The sequence below is a fragment of the Vigna unguiculata genome, chromosome 7, assembly GCF_004118075.2.
Source record: "Vigna unguiculata cultivar IT97K-499-35 chromosome 7, ASM411807v1, whole genome shotgun sequence".
NCBI lineage: Eukaryota > Viridiplantae > Streptophyta > Magnoliopsida > Fabales > Fabaceae > Vigna > Vigna unguiculata.
The window spans coordinates 13,801,749-13,824,396 of NC_040285.1; the positions used below are offsets into that span (position 1 = coordinate 13,801,749).

Consider the following 22,648-nt stretch of genomic DNA (forward strand, 5'->3'; position numbering starts at 1 on the left):
GATGATAATGTAAAAATTATATGATTACATTAAGTTATTAATTTTATTTATCGATATAATTTTGCATTGTCGAATAGTATAAATATTTTGGACAATTTCCAAAATAAACAATGACATATAAAAATAAAATGGATGATAATTATGTTATTAAAGTTACTTAGATAAATATAAAAAAGTATACAAAAATTGGGAAATAAACTTTAAAAAATTTCATGTAGTATACAAAAATATGAACTTGAAATATAATATCATAAAGAGGTAGAAGAGAGTGAGCAAAGGTCATTTACGTCCTTTCCAAGAAATAACAAGATATTTTATTAATAAAATATTATTTCACATAAATCTCATAAATGTCCTTTTTTAAGTAAAATATAATTATCTATATAAAAAAATTCCTTTAAGAAGTTAGTTTTTTTCACCATAAGAATTTTTCAGTAAAGATAGTGTTATATATTATTACTTAGGAAATTCCATGATAAGGAGATTAAATGAGAGAAATTTAAATTGAGTTATGATAGATTAACAAACTTTTTAACAAAGTTTTTGACAAAATTTCCTATTCAAGTAAAAAAACATTATTTTATTATTTTATTTTAATTAAAAAATAAAAATTTAATCTGTTTTAATTCTATTTTTAGAAACTTTGTTAAATTTGTCAAAAGTTTCTTTGTCAAGAGGTAATTTTCCATTTAAATTTACGTTGAAATTAAAGTAGGTGAAAAGAGGAGAGTGAAACTCATCCATATGCTTATTTATATATGATAATGATCCTGTGATTAAAATAATAGATTAAAATGAGTAAAAAAAATAATTAAAATATTATTATCCATTCACATGACATCAATTAATGATTTTGGTAAATGTTAGACACATATAGAAAATTAAGTGCAAGCAGTTGATAAGTAAAGTGTGAACTTCAATAAAATACTATTATTTTTAACACCTAACAAGAACTGCACCAGAACCCAAATGTGAATAAATCAACAAAAAGGATTTGGTTTTAAAGTGCAGAAATAAATAAGAACAAAAAAAATTCCAAACCAATAATTAGTAATCAATTAGAAACACATTTGACTCGGTCTTTAGACTTATTGGTCATTGAGTTGTACTTGGTCATAAAATATACTTAATTTCACTTTGTTATTATCCGTTTAGATTTGCATTACATTGACGTGCCCGCAACAAACAAATGTAGGACTGTCATAATTTTCATTCCTAAACATCGATTTTATGTCACCCATTTGCATATTTCATTTTTTCTCACATTCATTTTTTTGTTAATTAGAAATATATTTTCTTTTATCTTTTTCTTAAACAAAATCCATAGAAACAAGACAAATACTTCACAAATTTACTTTGTGCGGAATTTCTAGGATAAGATTTTTTGCAGAACTAATTTTTCTGAATAAAATTTCTGAAATGGGTTTTCCAAAACACTCCACATAAAATGCATTTCGTGAAAAACCTTATCTTTTGAAAAGAACCTTATCTCTTTTTTTTCTCCCTCTGCAGCAATGGCAAGCAACGGCAATGGTGAAACCAGTGACAACGACGATGAAAGGAAGTTATTTTTATTAGGGGTACAATTAATAATTATAGAGGTGCAGGAAGTAATAACCTTAGAAAATGGGTCAGAGTACCCAACTAGTTCCGAATGAAATGGGTTTGAATAACGCTGACCCGGGAAGAGATATCAGCTTTATCACTCCTATTTATGTTGCTTTTTCTAAAAAAAATAAGGTAAATATAACCGGTTTATCTCTTAATAATATAATATATTGATTTTCGAAATCAGTAAAATAGAAAAATATTTCTTAAATTGAAAATTATGAATTAATTTTTTCTTTTCCCTCTCTCTTCTTTCTAAACTAAGGGTTTAGCTCTCACAGGAACTCACGCACCTCATCTCCATCGCAGTACACCGCACGGGATCGCACCGCACCACCGGACCTGCACCGTTCCGCTGCACCTGCACTGCACTGCACAGCCGAACCTACGCTGCGTCGTTGCGCCTGAAACTTCGTCGTGGACGAGAGGAGTTGCAACGCGGAACAACGGAGCTGATATATCGAAGGTGGTGAAATAGGTCAGCGTTTTCGATCACGAAATAGGTCAGCGTTTTCAACTTCGGTCTTCTCTTCTTCTTCGATTAGGGTTTTCGATTTGGGATTCAATTTCTGTTTTCGATTGGATTTTCGATTTGGGTCGTTGGGGTTTTGGTTTGGTTTTAAAATGCGAATGCCAACGACATGTTTTCTCGTCGTTTCGTCTCGTTCTTCGAACTCGCTGACTCACTCTCGAACTCGTGAACAATGGCATCACGGGCAGACTCGTACGTGTGTACAAGTCAACCCGCGAGTTTGATAACCTTGGAAGGACATGTGTAATTGGAGTAGAGTAGTGTAATAATCGTTGAAAACGGCATGCCGTGTGGGCTGAAGTTATTTGTGAGCTGTTAAAAGAAAACTTGCATATGGTATAAAGTTCGAAATGCTTAGGTAGTAGACTGGAGTCTTTGACTGGTAGATAATTGGCATATTTATTGGTGCTTCTGTTTGCTTCTTTTAGTATAGCTAGATTTTGGTTGGTGATATCACTAACCACAATCTGTAATTAATTATTTCATAAATTAGTAGCTCTATGGTAAGTGCTCTTTGACTAGGTATTTTGATCTAATATGGAGTTCAACACCTTTGGCACCAAAATTTTGTTAGGATGTGTGCCTCTCTTTACCTTTTTCGTTGATTCTTGGGACCATGATGATAATGTCGATATTAAGGTTGATGACACCATTGATAGCGTGAGAAATTGTTACATGTGACCCAATAGCGGGAAATACAAGGCCCAAGAGGATGGTCAATAGGCCTGTTGGTTGGTTTGATTTCATTCACTAATACCATGCATTTTATTAGGACTCATTTTCATTGTAGAAGAAGTTTGTTAAGATTTGCAACGTTGTTGTTTGGCCTTATATACTCTGTACTGTGCATTGACTGAAGGCAGAGAAAAGTATTTCCTATTCCTTCTTTTATCCCTTCTTAGGAGGTAGCTTGACCTCAAATTCAGTGCACATCTGGATGTAGTTGAAAATTTATTTGCGTAAAATATTGAAAAAACAGTTTAGTGGTGCTTGGATGTGAAAAGTTGCATTAAATCATTTAATCTGGACAGAGAAGATTGTGGTTCTTTTTTGTCATGATTCCTGAATTATTTTATTGATATGCATTATAAAATGTTTTTCATACCACCTTTTGGTACTTAAATATTCCATTTATGGTCGAAACAGGTGCTTGATATGCAGATGATGAAGAAGAAGAAATCAGATGTAGAAAGGCAGCAGGACGACTACAATGAATTTAAGAGCAATGCAGATAAAGATGATAGTCAAGACAAAAAGGAGGAGAGGAAGAAGAAAAAACTGAGTGAAGAAGGTAAAAGTAAGGAGTATAATGAATTTGAAAGAAATGAAGCTGAAGATGATGCCCTAAGTAAGAAGAGGAAGAAGAAAAAATTGAGTACAGAAAGCAAAAGTAAGGAGTATGAAGTCTTTGAAAAGAATGAAGGTGAAGGTGATGCCGAAGGTGAAGGTAAGGAGAGGAAGAAGAAAAAACTGAGTGAAGAAGACAAATGTAAGGAGTATAATGAGTTTGAAAACAATGAAGGTGAAGATGATGCCCTGGGTAGGAAGAGAAAGAAGAAAAAATTGAGTAAAGAAAGCAAAAGTAAGGAGTACAATGTCTTTGAAAGGAATGAAGGTGAAGTTGATGTCAAAGATAAGAAGAAGAAGAAGAAAAACAAACTGAGTGAAGAAGCCAAAAGTAAGGAGTATAATGAATTTGAAAGCAATGAAGTTGAAGACAATGCCCAAGGTAAGAAGAAAAAATTGATTCAAGAAAGCAAAAGTGAGGAGTATAATGTTTTTGAAAGGAATGGAGGTGAAAGCCATATCGAAGGTAAGAGGAAGAAGAAAAAGCTGAATAAAGAAGGCAAAAGTAAGGAGTATAATGAATTTGAAAACAATGATGGTGAAGATGATGCCCAAGGTAGGAAGGGGGAGAAGGAAAAATTGAGTAAAGCAAGCAAAGGTGAGGTGTATAATGTCTTTGAAAGGAATGAAGGTGAAGATGATGCCAAAGGTAAGAGGAAAAAGGAGAAGAAAAGAAAACATTGTGAAGAAAGCAAAACTGAGGAGTATAATGTCTTTGAAAGGAATGAAGGTGAAGATGATGCCAAAGGTAAGAAGAAGAAGAAGAAGAAAAGAAAACATGGTGAAGAAGGCAAAAGTAAGGAGTATAATGAGTTTGAAAACAATGAAGGTGAAGATGATGCCCAAGGTAAGAAGAGGAAGAAGAAAAAATTGAGTAAAGAAGGTGAAGATGATGTTGAAGGTAGGAAGAGTAAGAAAGGAAAAATGATTGAAGACGGCAAAAGCAAGGACAAAAATATGATGACAAAGAATAAAGCCAAGGCAGATAATGGCGACTCTCCTAATCCTGCAAACAGTGGATTATCCAAACCCAAACGGGTAACTTTTTCTGATGAAGTGGAGGTTTGTTGTGATGGTTTAGTTCGTGGGAAACGGTTCACACCAGAAGAAGATGAGCAGATTAAATCTGCTGTTTATAATTTTATAGAGTCTCGTGGTTTGGGAGATGAAGGTCTAGATATGGTTCTCCATTGCAGGGCTCATAGGGAAGTTAGATATTGTTGGAAGGAAATTGCAGCAGCCTTACCCCACAGGCCACTTTATAGTGTGTACACTCGTGCCCATATTTTGTTTGAAAGGAGTGAGAAGCGAGAGTGGACACCTGAAGAGTATGAATTTTTACGGAAGGTGAAGGAACAGCATGGATCTAATTGGAGACAAGTAGCGGATGCATTGGGCAAAAATCGAATTCATGTAAAGGATGCATGGCGCAGAGTGAAATTAAGTAATACAAATAAAGGACGATGGACCCAAGAGGAGTATCAAAAGTTATTTGATTTAGTGAACCTGGACCTACGTGTGAGGGCTTCACAGGGTTATAGAAAATCAAAACATGGTATGTTACGAGATAATATTGGTTGGGAGGCAATTGGTGAGAAGTTGGTCAGTAGAAACTCCGTGAGCTGCTGCCACAAGTGGTATGATAAATTAAGATCACCCATGGTTGCTGCTGGTGCATGGAGTGATACCGATGACTATCGCCTTGTTGATGCTTTATATAATTTGGATGCCTGCTGCATGGAGGAGGTGGATTGGGACCATCTGCTTGAGCATAGGACTGGTGAGGCATGTAGAAAACGGTGGAACCAAATTGTCCGATATATTGGAGACCATGGAGGGAAGTCATTTGCTGAGCAGGTTGAGATTCTTGCAAAAAGATATTGCCCCGACTTATTGGAAGTAAGAGAGGCATTTGATGCAAAACCTTTGGTTTGTTGAGATTATTGTTTTTAAAAATGTATTGATTTATGATTATGTTCTTGTGGGATCATCCAACACATCAGAAACTGTATTCTATTTGCAGTTAGTTTTTAGTAGTGTTTTCTTATATTGAACTTTACCTTGCAAGTTATTTGAGAATGCTACTTATCGCTGGTTGTTGGATTTTTGTCTATTATTAGTCTTGCTAATTCCAATGTGGTGAGAAACAAAATCTTTTAGGTGCATATACGGTCGCTCAAATAAAGGGTATCCTTATAGATGATACAGGATGACATTTTCCTGGCTAATTGTGCACAATTCAGATGGGCATTTCATGCTCAATTAATCATCTTAGAAAAATGTACTATGCTGTGATTTTGTTCTGAAAAGAAGAATGAGTCGCCTTTGCGTTGCAATGGGATATGTTATGCGAATAATCAAATTCTCCAACTCTATTTGACGTTTTTTTAATTGTTTCTTATAAATAATTACTTTAGGAGTAGAAATTATGGGTTGGAAGGAATATAAAGGATAAATATTAAATTTGAAATAAAATGAAATTGAAAAAGACATGGTAGCAGACTTTCCAGGATAATTGTAGATGGGTTTGATTGTTAAGAATTGTATATTGGAGGAGGAGGCTTGTATCAGGTGAAGGCTATTTTTATGCTACTAACTCTTTTATTAATATTGGGTTATATTTTTTACATTATTCATTTCTATGTATTATTTTAGTTAGAGTATTGATGCATTATTTTAGTTGTATGTTTTGAATCTTTTTGTTAGCATCAAGTTATTTCAATTATCTTAGTGTTTTATTTGTGTCATACTTAGCTATTTTTATCTTTGAACATTTCCACATTTGGAGAATTGGAGATTGTTTGTTGAGATGGAACACATTAACTTTTGTTACAATTGGAAAATTAAAAATTAGATTTCGTTAGATAACAAAATACCCATTTTAATTTCTTGGAAAATTTATCATTCTGCAGCAATTTTTTAAGAAATTATCAAAATTTGGAAAGTCATGCTTAAGAAGTATGAAGTATAACAAGAAATCAGGATTTCAACTTTTTATTTTTTATTATTTTTAATAACACAAATGTTATATTTATTTTATAATATATTTTTTTATTAAAATACAACTTCTACCTTTTGTATCAAAATTATATTTGTTAAAATACGACTTTAATAAATAAAAATAAAAGTTATACCTGATAAGTACGGTTTCACTAAAAAATAGTAAAAAATATGTTTAATAAACATGACTACAATAAACAAAAGTATAACAAACACATTCTGGTAAATTTTCCTGACTTTTTTAAACATCCGCAACCTAAAAGCAACCTGTATATGAAAGGATAACTTCCTATTAATACTTTTTTTAATTACATTCTGTATAAAGATGTAAGGACACGAGTTTCCATTTTATAAATTTGTCTAGCTTTCTAGGTTTTATACTGATCAAATAAAGTTGTTAGTAACACCCTTTCATTTATTTTTTTTCTATAGTATCTAAACCTTCATTTTTCTTCCACATCACCAAAATACACTATCTTATGATTTCATTGTAATCCATGAGGAAGTTAACTCAAAAGCAAAGTAAAAATTAAAAAGCAGATTATATCTTCACTTCGACTATGAAAAATTAAACTGTCGATGATCAATAGCTCCACTGAACAACTCAGTCGAATATCCCAATGAAGACATCTCATCTGAAATGAAAGAATACGAACCATTTATACTTGGAACTATTGCATAACTAACTAACGGAAAACCTAGCTTTGGAAACAGAATACAGGTACCTGTTATTACATGTTAAGATGAAGTAATCAATTTCTCCAATATAAAGGATTCTATGCGTGGATCCGCACGGTAAGGAAGACCACTCCGTGCTCCTAGATCCCTGCACTTGGCACCTGCCTGAAGTGGCAATAAAATGAATAAGCTCAACCTGACCCATTCCATCAATGCTAAGGGTTCAGTGTGTGGAGTCATTTGTGGGCAAAAAATTATCCAATCGAATAATAAAAAATATACTTTAGTTCAATAGATTGTTCAAATTGCAGTACAAAATAAGGCCATGCATATACTACATTGTATTTGTGTGTGCACGTGCAATGACAATTGAGTATAAGATCGCATACCACATTAGCAGCAAAGGATAGCATTGTCTCTGGTGTAAACTTGGCACAGATAGCTGAAAATAATAACCACAGAACAGATGTCATCGGTGTATTCAGAGAAGTTAAATACGGTTTCAGGAAGAATAAACATAAGACACGTGGAAGTTTATATGCAAGTCGTACATCCTGATATCATGGCCTTGCCAAAGACTATGAGGAAAAGATATAGCAAAGCTGTAGAATTTACCATAGATTACAGCCCCAATAAAAGCATCCCCAGCACCAGTGGTATCAACAAGCTCTGACTGTGGAATACTCTCTGCTGTTCCAACATATAACTTCGCACTAACTGTTCCTATCCGCTCTGCCTTCAATTTCGCCACTGACTGGGTGAATTAAAGGGAAAAAAGTATGACTCAGTTGAACAAAATCCAAACAAAGACGTGATTTTTTTAAGTTACAATCCCTGTTCCTAGAACCGCAAGGATCCAAGCACTTGGCTTTAGTTTGAATGACTGTAGAATACTTTTATTTATCTCTAACACTGTTATCAATTTACACAATTAACTCTGAAAATATAAGAAATTAGTATGTAGAAGAGATTAAGTTGAACGCTGCAATCCCAAAGATTAAACATAGAGTGGCAAGGAATACTAAACACAAGTTGCTCAATCTTCCTTTGTATTGGTTTACACGTAGACAAAGATTGCCTTGGCGGTTTAATGGTTTCAGAGTCTTCCATGTCAAAGATTGGCAAAGGAATGTAGGTTATTAAATTTGGTCATCTCTGCAAAGGTTTTCTGGCATCCCTATCCTTTATTAATATGAGTTTTAGAGGCTATGATCATAACGGTTTGCAAAAAATGTCTAGCTCATGTTAGTGAGACAATATATTCACCTTGTGAATATAACATCCCTGGCTACCCCTCCTCGGGTCCCAGAGGCTGTCAGGTTACTACAGCCCAATGCACCCCAACCCATCACCCTTCTCCGTCCATTCATACTGAGTGGGTTGTTGCCAGTGGGAATCGAACCCCCAACCTGACCTTTAACACCTCTGGCTCACCAGCAGATGCTACCAGTTATGCTGCACCTTTAACACCTCAGGTTGGGGGTTCGATCCCCACTGGCAACAACCCACCCAGTATGAATGGACGGAGAAGGGTGAGGGATTGGGGTGCATCGGGCTGTAGTAACCTGACATGGTCTGGGCGAGCCAGAGGTGTTGCAGTGAATGTCTAAAAAACATGCTCCAATGCTTGGTTTACGCATTATAACACTGGTGTAAATTGTGCACACAACAATTCACTTCAGTGATTTGAAATTGGCTCAAACGGAAGATAATCCAAAATAAGAGCTATAGAAAGATCTCATATAGTATAAACACACCATTTAGTGCTGTGTCTGCAAGTTGGACACAGACACTTCTACAACACACTGCTCAGACACTATTTAAAATCTTTTAACGGAAAAATTGTACTTGTTCGTAGCCAGTTAAACTATTGACACTCTCAGTAGTATTAGTTAAAATTAATTGAAAAGAAGTGGGAACCATAGAGATTTGTGATTTTCAATAAATTTCAGCCAATAAAATAGAGTAACATTTGCCTTACTAAAAGCTGGGTGTTTGATATAGCCCAACAACATCAGTTGTTCTAAGTAGCCTAGCCTACCCCATACAGTGTCATAAAGCTTGGGTGAGATTTCAGTAATACCAAAATCGAGGAAAAATAATTCTGGGTTTTGTTGACATTACTGATGATATGCAGGTTGGAGTGGATAGACTCTTATTCCTTTTTAACTCCAATGATTCCAATAAGGTGTCTGCATCCACTTCTTCTGCAGAAGGACCTGCTGCCAGAAAACGCTCAGTAAATAAAACTCTCTTTACATGAAAACCGAATAAAACATGCTAATATAATATGGCTACTATCATCTATACGGACCATCAACCCTTCTCTCCAGCATTATGCATCCATCTTTTCCCAAAGTTACAATCACAAATTTTATGTTGGGCAACATTAAAAGCATAGAAACAAGTGCTTGTGGAACAGTGGATGCCTCTGTCCATGCCTGTCAGCAGAAAAGAGTACATATTTATTAAATAATTAAACCCACAGAATGGAGTAAAAATAAGGTTTCAGTAAAATAAATGGGTATATAGGTGTATGAAATAAAAAAAAGAAGTTACGGCAACCAAAAAAGGAAAATGATATGTACCATTGGAATCAGGAAAGCAATGTCCCTTTTCCATCACAAAAAAATAGCATACAGATTAGATAACTGAAATGAATAGCGTGCTAATGTGCCTAATTACAAATATGAGCGTGCCACACGCACAAAGGAAGAGAATAGTTTTTTCTTTTCTTGAGAGATGACACAGCATATATTTTACAAAGTAAATAAAACATTTATTGATTGGCTGGGAACAGCAAAGTGGACTGTTAAAATCAATTCAACATTTCTGAAATGAAAACAATATTGATGAGAAAATCTGGTATAATACATTTGTCATCAATTTTAGAGAAAAAACACACTTACCTTTGGAAACTTCGCTGAGCATACAACATAATCAGCTAGTTTTAGGAGATCGTCCAACCCTTCCCTTGGCCTTTCTGCATCAATTAAGATGGGTATATTCTTTTTAACTGCCTGCACTGAAAAAATATAAAATTTTGTTTGCTTCCCTTCGGATGAAGCTCTCTTTGTCCATCCCCAACTTCCTTTAACAGCAGGGGAAAACAGATAAAAGAGAGAAATGTGTAAAAGAATACCAAGGGAAATTACATAAACGGTACTTGTAGTATTCACAAACTAGTAAAACTATACACGTAAAAAGCTCTCCCTAAGATTGGTTGGTGGGTTCCACCCCGCTCCCCCTTAAATTTTCCCTTTTTCGAGTCAATAAGTGTATGCTTCTTTTAAATTTTGCATGCTTCAAGCCTTCAGCTTCTATTTTCCTTCTTGCTGATTCCACTATGAAATATGACTAGGCCTTATAAATTGCATCAGAGTTGCAAATAAATTGTACAGATGATAACCTCTTGGGCAACAAGTAGAGCAGTGTCAGGCAACCTGCCATCAAAATAAGCAATTTTCGCTCCATCCAATGCAGATAACAAACTTGATTTTGGCAGGTTGTCTGGTATCATTGGAGGATATCCTGGGGTATGTATACAAGTACGGGTCTTCCTGAAAAATCACACTTAAAATGAGTCAGGTTACCATTAAAATTATCAACAATCTCCCTAGAAGATAGCAATGAAATCAGGTCACAATGCATAAAGAACTCAATTTATAATGAATAGTGATAGCAAATAGTTTTTTGTTTTTTTTTTTGTATTCTTACAACTAATGAGCGATTTCTGTCTCATGCATGCAGTGAAGGTTCGTTGAAACAAGTGTAGGGTATTGTCAAGTGTCCAATTATGGATAAACACAAGATAATGGAGACATGCAAGTTATAGTCGATAGACATGTAAAAGTAAAACTGAAAAGTTTGCAGCTTCTGTTCATTTCCTTCTATTTTTATTCTTCAATGCAAATAGAAGTACAATAGCAATGTCTAGAATTTTATGTTAAAAACATTCAGATGACAGTGACCCAAATCTTGATTAGATACACAAATCATACTCTATGCCCCCACCTATTCGTATTTAGGTCATGAATATACTCAGTAAAGTCAAGATATGTAATATATATGTAAGCCAATGACCATTACGTTTGGTTGTCGACAATAATATATGTAAATGGTGATGTTCCCTCCTTAGACACCTGCAAATAACAGGGAATGCATCCACTGAAAAAGTATTAAAAACAATAGTTATGGCAGATGCCCTCTCAATTATCTATTCTCACCCATCACTAACTGCTTTTAATTGCAAAATCCAGAACAAACATCGGAGGAAATTACAATAAGTAGTTAGTGGGGAGTGTAAAGACAACATTGAGAGCATCAATAGCATTGAAGTTAAAAAAAATGTATGCATACATATACATACACAACCTGGTGAAGAGTTAAAAGAAGCTAATAGCGACTTCGCAATGGAATCATAATATTGCTCATATCCGATGACCTTGACAAAGATTAAAAATTACAAACAGAACCGTCTTAAAAAGTACCACTATAAAGGATGTATCTACACCATCAGCTCGCAGCTCGTCTAATATACCCCTGCCTTGACTGTCATCAGCAACCTAATAATTGTCCAACCGTGTGTGTATCAGTATAAAATTTAAACCATTAAATATTATCCATAGCTTTATTTTTACAAAAGAAATTCTGAGAGGGACATGAGTAAATAGTGCACTGAACCATTGATCATTTAAAGGCTTTTACACTTTCATCGAATGACAAACTGATACGTATACTAAATCTGTTGAGTAATACAACAAATTACCTTAAAAGTCATAGCCACAATGATTTCTGATTGATTGACAGTATAATATTTTTTTAATTCCAAGTGTATAAAAATTAAAACTTTAGTTTATTTAAATGAATAAAAGCAACCTTGGAAATAAGCCTTGGGTTTAGGCCCAAGCGAGCAAGGCAGGTTAAGGCATTTCCAGCATTGCCACCTCCTTGAACCTGATAAAAACCACACCACCAAATGTTAGCACAAAACAAAATTATTCATGAAAAGTGAAAAAGAAGAAGGCACCTTCAAATTTGTGGTTCTGATTTTGTCATCTGGCTTAGGATAAGCGGCCACGCTGGCCAAGAAATCGATAGACACTCCTCCACATCCCACCTGCCCACACACACATACATACATATGTAAAGATTAAAGAAATAAACTCTCTAATTTTGACGACAATGCTTCAAATGGAATCATAAATAAATAGAGAGAGAGAGAGAGGGAGCTTACAACGACGGCGTTTTGAGGATCGGAGGACATGGTGACCCTGCAGCGAGGCCTTCTCCTTCTCTTTGACCCAAACAAAGTAATTGAGACAAAAAACGGAAATTAAGAACAAATAGTTACAGAATTAGCAAAGAGGGAGAGTGAATTACATTGAAGAAGTTGAGAAGTGAATGATGTTGAACGCTGAATGTGAAGGTTGAAGAAGCATTGGGAATAACAGCGCAGAGGTTCCACATCTTTTGGTTTGTTAGCGAGTGAGTGAGTGAGCCTTATTCAACTTCATCAACTTTGCTTCTATTTCAACCTACCATTTTCTTTTTCTTTTGCTTCATATTTTGCCTAAAATAAATATTTCGGTTCTTTATATATTTTTCATACATCTATTGTACCGTTTTATTTATTTACTAAAAGAAATATCTTTTCAAAGTAAAACTCTTTGAAAATTTTATTTTTTTAGTTTATTTTCTAAAACACAACTTTAGATCATGTAATACTTCTTATTTAGAGTTACAATACTGATCATCTTCTAAGCATCCCACAATTGTAAAAAATTACTATACTATTGATATACTTAAAACCTTCATCGCTTAAAATTTTCAAAGTATTTTTTATGATAAAACATGTCTGAAGATCATAAATATGTATCAATATCTTTAGGGAAAAAATAAATAGTTCTCAGCTATCACATTGATCAACATTCTAGCTTTTACTTTATTTTTGTGCAATACACAATTATTATACATAAAATCACAATCATAAAGCAGAGAAGACAATTTATTCCAAGGTTTAATTACGTTTCGAGACTATGACAAATTTATAAAATTTTAATAGAATCTTCTTAAAATTTTAAAACTTTTTAATTGAATTTCTACAACAAAGTGTAAATGTTAACTTTCTGATATAGTTATTTTGTATTGTCATTCTCTATAAATATTGTTATATAATATATTATTATAAAATACGTTATGACGAAATTTTTCTAAATATTTACCGTATTTAATGAAAATTATTTTTAAATTTAATTAAAATCATAAAATACAGTAAAAGTATAAAAATATAAAATTACAAAAATATAAAACATCTAACTCTAAAATTTTGAGAAAAAAATTATAAAATAAAAAATAAAAAAATAAAACAATATAAACAAAAATTAATAAATTACAAAATTATAAAATTATAAAAATATATAATTTTAAAATTTTAAAATTATAAAATATACAAATATGAAATTATATAATTATAAAAATAGTTACAAAATTTATAGAAATACAAAATTATGAAATTATGTAATTATAAAGTTATTAAATTGTAAATTTTTTTATTTTTTTATTTTTAATTTTACAATGTTATAGTTTCAAAATTATAAAACTATAAATTATAAAATAAAAAAACTGTGAAATATAAAATTGTAAATTACAAAAAATTTACAAAATTTATAAAAAACTACAAAAACAAATAAAAATTATACAATTATAAATGTGAAACCCCCTTTAATTTGCTTCTCTTTCCATATGTTGGAAGAAGCCAACTTCTCCTCACTTCTTCTCTGCTTCTAATTTTTTCCTCAGCCTCTCTTCCAAAAACTGCCCTCTCATCATTTCTTTGAATTGTCACCAGATTCTAAAAGAATAAGTTCAACAGAACCCTCTGCTGCTTCCTCTCTTAACTCCCTTCCTCCTATGTAAGTTTTCACTCGTGCTTTGTTTCAATTCCAGTTAGAATTCACAATTTTGTCTCTGATTCTGAGTTTAATTATGAGATTTTTCCTTCCGTGTGTCTGGATGATGAACTCCCTAGGTTGAATTGAGATTTTTGCCTCTTACAACTAAATTGACTTCACCAAGCTCAAAATTCAGTGAAAAGGTAAGGGAAGCTAACTCTTTACTCAATTTTCGGAAAGTGTCCTTAAGTACTTGGATTGCATGATTTTATGTTTGATTGATGTTTGGAATTGTTTGTTGTGTGAAATTGGGATTCTGGTATGAAATTCGAAGTTTGCATGTGAAAAACAGATTGGGATCCTAATGATTTCGCCTAGGCAAGTAGCTCTCGCCTGAGCGAAAGTATCAAAGAATTCACCTCTGTCACTACGCGAGGTCTCGCCCAGGCGAGCTGGTTTCGCTTGAGCGAGGGATCCTCTCGTCTAAGTGAAACAACTTAGCCTGAGCGAGAATTCGCTCAGACTTGGGGTTGCCCACTGTTTGGGGTCTCGCCCAAGCGAGAACGACCCGCTTAAGCGAGATCACCCTCTAGCCTAGGCGAGATTCTCTAACTTGAGCGAGTGTCACTGCAGATGTTATGTTGCTTTCTCTATTTTAGGTAAATAAGGCTTTGTTAAATGAAATAATGTGATGTTTGCTTATAGTATGCTTGGATGATCATGGTTGGTAGTATATCGAAAGATGAAGAACTAAATTAGTCTAAAGTTTCAAAATGAACTAATTCCAAAATCATTGAAAGTTAAGGGATCAAAAATATATTTAACCCTTAAAATTATATATAATGGTAAGGAGATGATTCTGAATTTTCACGTTTTCCAATTATGAAATTTTTAGGATGTAATTAATTTTTGGAGGGGCCTTGCTGCGGGATAATTCTATTAGATGTAGCATATAAGTTATACTAAAATATAATGTTTATATATATTGTACTGTAAATCTAGTAAGTACGATATTAATTTATAATAAATTAATTTTGTATATAAAAGGAAAGGTGTTATCATATAAATATTAGCTATTGCTTCTGGACATTATTGAATACTTCTATTTTATATGTTACGTATGATATAGATTAAATTGTATGAGTAGTATTATAAATAGGGTGAAATTCATTATTATATTTGAAAAAAAATACATATGCCATAGAGGTAATTATGTGCGATGCAATTTGGGAAATTCGTATATAATTAATTTATTATACATAACGTAGATTATAATATTTTATTAAATGATTAGGATATCATATCGCATCGGGATATGATAATTTATTCCATATAGGTGTTTGTAAGAATAATATATATTATGTATATTAATCGTATTTTAGATGTATAAAACTAAATTAAAGTTATGGAATTATTTAATGAAGGTGTAATAAAAGGTTAATATGTTTACGAATATGTATATAATAATAATATACTTTTTATTAATTGGGATAGCAAGAATGGGTTCTTCAATGATTTACCTAGGAAACTCTAGTTATTGGTGTAACGTCTAACGTATGGATTGGACCGCCAGACGATAGCTACTAACGGGAGGATTCTGAAGCATGTGGCGCTCGGTGGTGTATCGGAACCGTCAGGCGATCTGCATTGTAACTTTGCCTGGTGGCGTAGTGGTTGCGTTATGCGATAGTGTTGTGGCAATTTACGTTGTGGTGTGTTTTGCATGGCTTGTTGTGTTGGTTCTGATATGGGATATGCTTAACCGTATCATGAGCGGGTAGGTTCGTGATTGGTGTTGGAACGCGTGATTAATATGAGCAGGGAGGTTCATATTAATGATACTCTCGTGTGAGGATACAAGCGGGGAGGTTCGTATGTTTCGTGCTAACACTTGAGAGTTGCTGCGAGTAGGGAGGTTCTTAGCTGAATGGATCATGTGTGTTGGACTACGGACAGGGAGGTTCGTAGAGTTGGACTACGAGCGAGGAGGTTCGTAGAGTTAGGCCACGAGCGAGCAGGGTCGTGGAAGCATTGGAATTCCTAAGACCAACTTGAGTGTGTATCTTGTATGGGCAATGTGTTTTCCTTAATTTCGTTTTGATGTGTTGAGATGTGGACTTGGACCAGGAGATGCTTGACAGGGTCATGAGCGGGTAGGTTTATGATTGGTGGTGAACGCATGGTTAATATAAGCAGGGAGGTTCATATTAATGATGCTCTCGTGTGAGGATACAAGCGGGGGATGTTCGTAGAGTTGGACCACGAGCGGACATGTTCGTGGAAGCATGATATATCCTGGGTCCATGACCAAGTAATTATATGGGTAAATGGATTAGTAGTTTCATTTGTATAATGAGACGAGAATCTGAAATCCTTGGGTATCGAGTGTTAAGATTAAGCAATTTAGATGAAATAAAGTAGTTTGTGGTGAATCTCTATTTTTATTAATTGTATATTTGTATTGTTATGAGTTCACTCTTTTTTTTTGTGTGTTTGGTGATGATCGTGTGACTTGTCACACAGGAGCAGATGATGTTCCAGATGATGCTGGTGAGACATAGAGCCAGAGAGGGGCTAGCGTGGGAAAGCTTTTGTGGAAGTTTAATATCATTTTATTTTCAAATTTTTGTAAACCGTATTTTTACTCGAATATGAACTAGTATGGATTATTAGAACAATGTGGTTTAATTGGATGAGTTTATTAAATGTTTTAAATTTTTGGCGGTTTTGGAAAAGACAATAATAATAAATGCGAGTTTGTATTTATTTCTATTTTATTTAAATTAGTAATATCTGGTCGGGATATTATAGTAAGCATTTCACCGAATTGCCTCAAAAAATGGTAAAAGATAAACTTACTCTGATTTAGATTCTGATCATATAGTATGATTGCCTCTGCATTAGGACTTCTATGGTGCATTCCAATCTTCAAATTGATGATCAAATGTAGAGAAATATATAAGAAGAGAATATAAGTATGTTTTATAGAGAAAATGTCTATTAGTTAATTTTCTATTTATAGTTCAATCTTTTTAATATTAAGTTAATTGAGTTTCACTTGTATCGTCTACTCGTCTCATCTACCAATATTGTGAAACCCTTCTTTTTTTAAAAGTTCTCTCCTTGCTCTCTCTATGGTAAAGACCCAAATGGCTAGCCACCTCCACTTTTCTCTTCAGCTCTAAACACTCTCAAAGCTCTACATTCTTAACCAATTTCCTCACCATTTCTTTAATCTATGATCAGATTTTGGAAGCAACAACCCAACTGAACCCTCTGTAGCATCCTCCCTCCACTCCTTACCTCCTAGGTATGCTCTTTTCTGTTCTGGCTCAATCCCAGCTCGAATTTACCGTTTAATCTCTGAATTCTAAGTCTAATTGTGAAATTCTCCCTTCTCTACGTCTTGGTGATAAATCCTCTAGGTCAAATTGAGATTTCTGCCTCCTTGCAACTAGTTTGCCTCCACCAAACTCAATTTCTTAGCAAAAAGGTAAGGGAAGCTAACCTTCACTAAAATTCGAGTATATAGTATCCTTGAGTGCTTAAATGGTATGATTCTTGTTTAAATCGTTGTTTGAGAATTGCTTGTTGGTTGGAATTGCATATTTACATGATTTTCGTAGCTCTGCATGTGAAAAACAGTGTGGAATCCTGATACTCTAGCCTAGGCGGGGAGCGCCAATGTTGCTGGTTAAAAAGAAAGATGGCAGTTCTAGACTCTGTGTGGATTACAGACAGTTAAATAAGTTAACCATCAAGAATAAGTACCCTCTGCCAATGATAGACGACTTGATGGATCAATTGCACGGAGCCACCGTGTTTTCTAAGATCGATCTAAGATCAGGATACCATCAGATTCGAGTCAAGTCTGATGATATTCAGAAAACAACTTTCAGGTCCAGATACAGGCATTACGAGTACGTAATAATGCCTTTTGGAGTAACTAATGCCCCTGCCATGTTCATGGACTATATGAACAGAATCTTCAGGCCATTCTTGGACAAGTTCGTGGTGGTTTTCATCGATGACATGTTAGTATACTCTCGGAGTCTTGAGGAGCATACAGAGCATTTGAGGACAGTTTTGGGCATCTTGAGAGAGAAACAATTATATGTGAAACTGTCGAAGTGTGAGTTTTGGATGACCACAGTCCAATTCTTAGGGCATACAATCTCAGCTTAGGGTATATCAGTGGATCCATCCAAAGTGGAAGTTGTGTTGAAATGGGAGCGTCCTAAAACGGTGACTGAAATAAGGAGCTTCGTAGGGTTGGCTGGCTACTATAGGAGGTTCGTTGAAGGATTCTCTAAAATAGTGTCACTCCTGACACAGTTGATTCGAAAGGACTAGCCTTTTGCTTGGACTGACCGGTGTGAAGAAAGTTTCCTTGAGTTGAAACAAAAGTTGACTAGTGCCCCTGTGTTGGTGATCCCTGATGCCAGCAAACCCTTTGAGGTTTACTGCGATGTTTCCCATCAGGGATTAGGGTGCGTTTTGATGCAAGACAGAAGGGTGGTTGCCTATGCCTCGAGACAACTGAAAAACCATGAAAAGAACTATCCCACACATGACTTGGAACTGGCCGCTGTGGTTTTTGCTTTGAAGATCTGGAGACATTATCTGTATGGCGCGCAGTTCCAGGTTTTCAGTGACCACAAGAGTTTGAAGTACCTGTTTGACTAGAGAGAGTTAAACATGAGGCAGAGACGGTGGATGGAGTTTCTGAAGGACTTCGACTTCGAATTGTTATACCACCCAGGAAAAGCAAATGTGGTGGCCGACGCTTTGAGTAGAAAAATAGTTCATGCGGCTCACATGATGATTAAGGAGTTGGACTTGGTGGAATAGTTCAGAGACATGAAGTTACAGGTGATTTTAGGAGAGAGTGTCATTAGATGCAACCATCTAACTGTGTCTAATGATTTCCTTGTCTTGATCAAAGAGAAGCAACTATCCGATCCAAAGCTACAGAAGACAGTGAAGTTACTTGGTACAGAAAAAGCCAAGGACTTTATAATAGGAGGTGATGGGGTGTTGAGATTCAGAGGCAGAGTATGTATACCTGAAGACATAGAGGTGAAAGGTATGATCCTTGAGGAGGGGCACAAAAGTTGTTTTAGTATGCATCTAGGCATGACTAAAATGTACCATGACTTGAAAGAATCTTTCTGGTGGTCGGGCATGAAGCAAGATGTTGCCCATTTTGTATCCTCTTGTTTTACCTGTCAAAAGGCTAAGACAGAGCATCAGAGGCCTGGGGGAATGCTGCAACAAATGGAGATACCAGAATGGAAGTGGGATAGCATTGCTATGGATTTTGTTACACACTTGCCATGGACTGCGAGAGGCCACGACGCCATCTGGGTTATAGTGGACTGCCTGACTAAGAGCGCCCACTTTCTGGCTGTGAATCTGAGGATGTCCATGGCTAAGCTGGCGTAGTTATACATCAGTGAGATCGTGAGGTTGCACGGGGTGCTGTCCAGTATAGTCTTAGATAGGGACCCACATTTTACTTCCCGTTTCTGGCAGACTTTGCAGAGCGCCTTGGGTAGCAGATTGGCCATGAGCTCAGCCTACCACCCCCAAACGAATGGTTAGTCCGAGAGGACCATCCAGTCCCTTGAGGATCTCTTGCGGACGTGCGTGCTTGACCATCTGGGTGCCTGGATGAGATGCAAGCATTGGCATGTCACCTTACGAAGCTCTCTATGGCAGGAGGTGCAAGACTCCCTTGTGCTGGTACCAAGATGGGGAGTCAGTGGTAGTGGGACCAGAGTTACTGAGGTAGACTACTGAGAAGGTCAAGCTGATACAAGAGAGAAAGAAGGCATCTCAGAGTCGACAAAAATCTTATGCTGATTAGAGGAGAAGGCCTTTAAAATTTGCACTTGGAGATCATGTCTTCTTGAAAGTTACCCTGACTACTGGTGTGGGAAGGGTGATTCGCTCTAGGAAGTTATCTCCTAAGTTCATTGGTCCCTATCAAATCCTGAGAAGGATTGGACTAATGGCTTATGAAGTCACTTTACCTCCTCAATTGGCCAACCTTCACCGAGTGTTTCACGTCTCGCAGCTTAGAAAGTATGTGCTTGACCCCTCCCATGTACTTGAGGCAGAAGAATTGCAAATTAGAGGGTATCTGTCAGTAGAAGCTCAGCCAGTTGGTCTTGGTGATATCCAGATAAGACAACTCAAAGGGAAGTCCATCAACCTAGTTCAGGTCATATGGGATAAGAGAACAGACGATTCCACTTGAGAAATTGAGGAAGACGTGAGAAAGTCATACCCCCACATGTTCTTGGGTAAGCATCAATTTTTGGGTCAAAAATTTTTGTTGTAGGGGAGAATGTGAAACCCCTCTTTTTTTAAAAGTTCTCTCCTTGCTCTCTCTATGGTAAAGACCCAAATGGCCAGCCACCTCCACTTTTCTCTTCAGCTCTAAACACTCTCAAAGCTCTGCATTCTTAACCAATTTCCTCACCATTTCTTTAATCTGTGATCAGATTTTGGAAGCAACAGCCCAACTGAACCCTATGTAGCATCCTCCTTCCCTTCCTTACCTCCTAGGTATGCTCTTTTCTGTTCTGGCTCAATCCCAGCTCGAATTTACCGTTTAATCTCTGAATTCTAAGTCTAATTGTGAAATTCTCCCTTCTCTACGTCTTGGTGATAAATCCTCTAGGTCAAATTGAGATTTCTGCCTCCTTGCAACTAGTTTGCCTCCACCAAACTCAATTTCTTAGCAAAAAGGTAAGGGAAGCTAACCTTCACTAAAATTCGAGTATATAGTATCCTTGAGTGCTTAAATGGTATGATCCTTGTTTAAATCATTGTTTGAGAATTGCTTGTTGGTTGGAATTGGATTTTTACATGATTTTCGTAGCTCTGCATGTGAAAAACAGTGTGGAATGCTGATACTTTCGCTCAGGCGAGCAGGTCTCGCCTGAGCGAAAGTATCAAAGAGTTACCCCTGATACTGCACGAGGTCTTGTCTAGGCGAGCTGGGGTCGCTTGAGCGGGAGATCTTCTTGTCTAAGCGAACCAGTTTAGCCTGAGCGAGAACTCGCCCAAAATTGTGGGTTGCCCACTGTATGGGGTCTCGCCCAGACGAGAGTAGTTCGCCTAAGCGTGATTACTCCCTAGCCTAGGCAAGATTCTCTAGCTTAAGCGAATTTTCACTACAGAGTTATGTCCTTTCCCTGTTGTAGATGCTCAAAAGCCTTATTTTAGTGAGATAATGTGATGTTTGTTTATGGTATACTGGAAAACTGTGATTGGTGATGTATGCCTATAATTGCATGATGAAAGCTTGAGGAATGGAAGTGTGAAGGGGTGTGATGGAACTAGGATTTCAACGGAAATTCTAGGAGAAGTATGTAGTGTATGTGTAAGCACTTAAGGACTCAGATTTGGTTGGCATCCTGACGCTCCAATAGTCCATTAAGACTCATGTAGAGTATGATGGACTATGTCGTGAGGAGTAGTAGGAGGTCCTAGTCTATGGACCCGATCAATCATGGACGCAAAGGGGACTTACCTTGGGAGTGGTTGGGTGATAACCCCTTGAGCCCAAACTCTGCAGAGTTTGGGAACCTTCACAAGTGCAAGCCACCAAGAGATCCAAAGTTGCTTACATAATCCAGATGTCGAGTCTAAGGTTATGTAACTGTTTTGTTCTGTGTTGGTCTCTTAAATACCTATGATAAAGTGAATTTTCCTTACTAATAATTATAATTAAATTGCTTGATTTATATTGTTAGCTTACCCTTCTTGTATTGGTTTGCCTTCTTTGTGTATGTTCTCTTTGCGATGATCACCTACGTTGTGATGTGTGCAGGAAAGGATCAAGAAAAGGATACTCCCCTTCAGGATCAGAGTTGACTCGTCGCTATGAGGCGTTTTGTAGACTTCTGTTTTGTGTAGCTTGGGATTAAAGTCCCCTTTTGATTTTATATTCGATCTTTCTCTAGTATAGACCATACTTATGCTTGAAGGTTCATATAGTTATTTGAATGATTGTATTAAACTCGTGTATAGTTTATTCCAACTACCTGCTTGTTAAATCATGATATAATGTTCTGTTTAGTAGTTTGAAACTATTAAAATGGGATGTTACAAATATTGTTTACGTATATAATCTATTCCTACAAATTAAACTTTAACAAACTCATAATGATTTTCTTATGGAAATTTTAAATACTAATTATTTTGTATTAATCTGTTTCTTTTTTCTCTTTCGTAAAATAAAATCTACTTTTTTTAAATGTATAAAATCTAAAAAACTTAATTACTTTTGCTTTAATATCTCCATTATTAAGATACTTTTATGTAAATTAAATTACTTTTTGTGTAAAATTTTTATTTTCATCGACGAGGTCTGTTCACATTTTTATTTTTGAGAATTAACCTTTCATTTTTAATTATTTTTGTTTTTAATCTTCCTTTGCCTTTTAATTCTATTTGAATTTTATTTAAATTCTAAAAATTATTAAATTAGTATGCATAAAAAGAATATTAAAATTTACATACAATAAATAAAAATTTGCTTGTTGAGAATCAACCTATATTACAAAATTTTATAAAA

At 35.4% G+C, this 22,648-nt stretch overlaps 3 protein-coding genes across 7 annotated transcripts; 2 read left to right on the forward strand and 1 right to left on the reverse strand.

The window, feature by feature from the left end:
• Positions 1–1,832: 1,832 nt before the first annotated feature.
• LOC114191578 (RNA polymerase I termination factor-like) lies at positions 1,833–5,590 on the forward strand. The gene is made up of 2 exons (XM_028080828.1): positions 1,833–2,111; positions 3,287–5,590. Exon 2 carries the CDS (start codon positions 3,296–3,298, stop codon positions 5,423–5,425), a length of 2,130 nt encoding a protein of 709 aa, XP_027936629.1. The 5' UTR covers positions 1,833–2,111; positions 3,287–3,295; the 3' UTR covers positions 5,426–5,590.
• Positions 5,591–7,007: 1,417 nt separating this feature from the next.
• Positions 7,008–12,696, reverse strand: LOC114189730 (ribokinase-like). Of its 5 annotated transcripts, none has more exons than XM_028078392.1 (14): positions 12,548–12,696; positions 12,402–12,461; positions 12,195–12,284; positions 12,044–12,121; positions 11,656–11,730; positions 11,255–11,307; positions 10,575–10,725; positions 10,075–10,185; positions 9,480–9,606; positions 9,290–9,387; positions 7,781–7,919; positions 7,555–7,607; positions 7,223–7,330; positions 7,008–7,122 (listed from the first exon to the last, which is right to left on the reverse strand). In XM_028078392.1, the coding sequence occupies exons 1-13, from the start codon at positions 12,632–12,634 to the stop codon at positions 7,226–7,228; spliced, it is 1,227 nt and encodes a 408-aa protein (XP_027934193.1). In that variant the 5' UTR covers positions 12,635–12,696; the 3' UTR covers positions 7,008–7,122; positions 7,223–7,225. The 5 variants fall into 5 exon arrangements, with proteins under 5 accessions (XP_027934193.1, XP_027934192.1, XP_027934194.1 ...); XM_028078391.1 differs by having other exon boundaries at positions 7,213–7,330; XM_028078393.1 differs by having other exon boundaries at positions 7,008–7,330; positions 9,290–9,384.
• Positions 12,697–19,750: 7,054 nt separating this feature from the next.
• LOC114191189 lies at positions 19,751–20,320 on the forward strand. Its single transcript, XM_028080369.1, has 2 exons — positions 19,751–19,848; positions 20,002–20,320. The coding sequence occupies exons 1-2, from the start codon at positions 19,751–19,753 to the stop codon at positions 20,318–20,320; spliced, it is 417 nt and encodes a 138-aa protein (XP_027936170.1).
• The last annotated feature ends 2,328 nt before the right edge of the window (positions 20,321–22,648 follow it).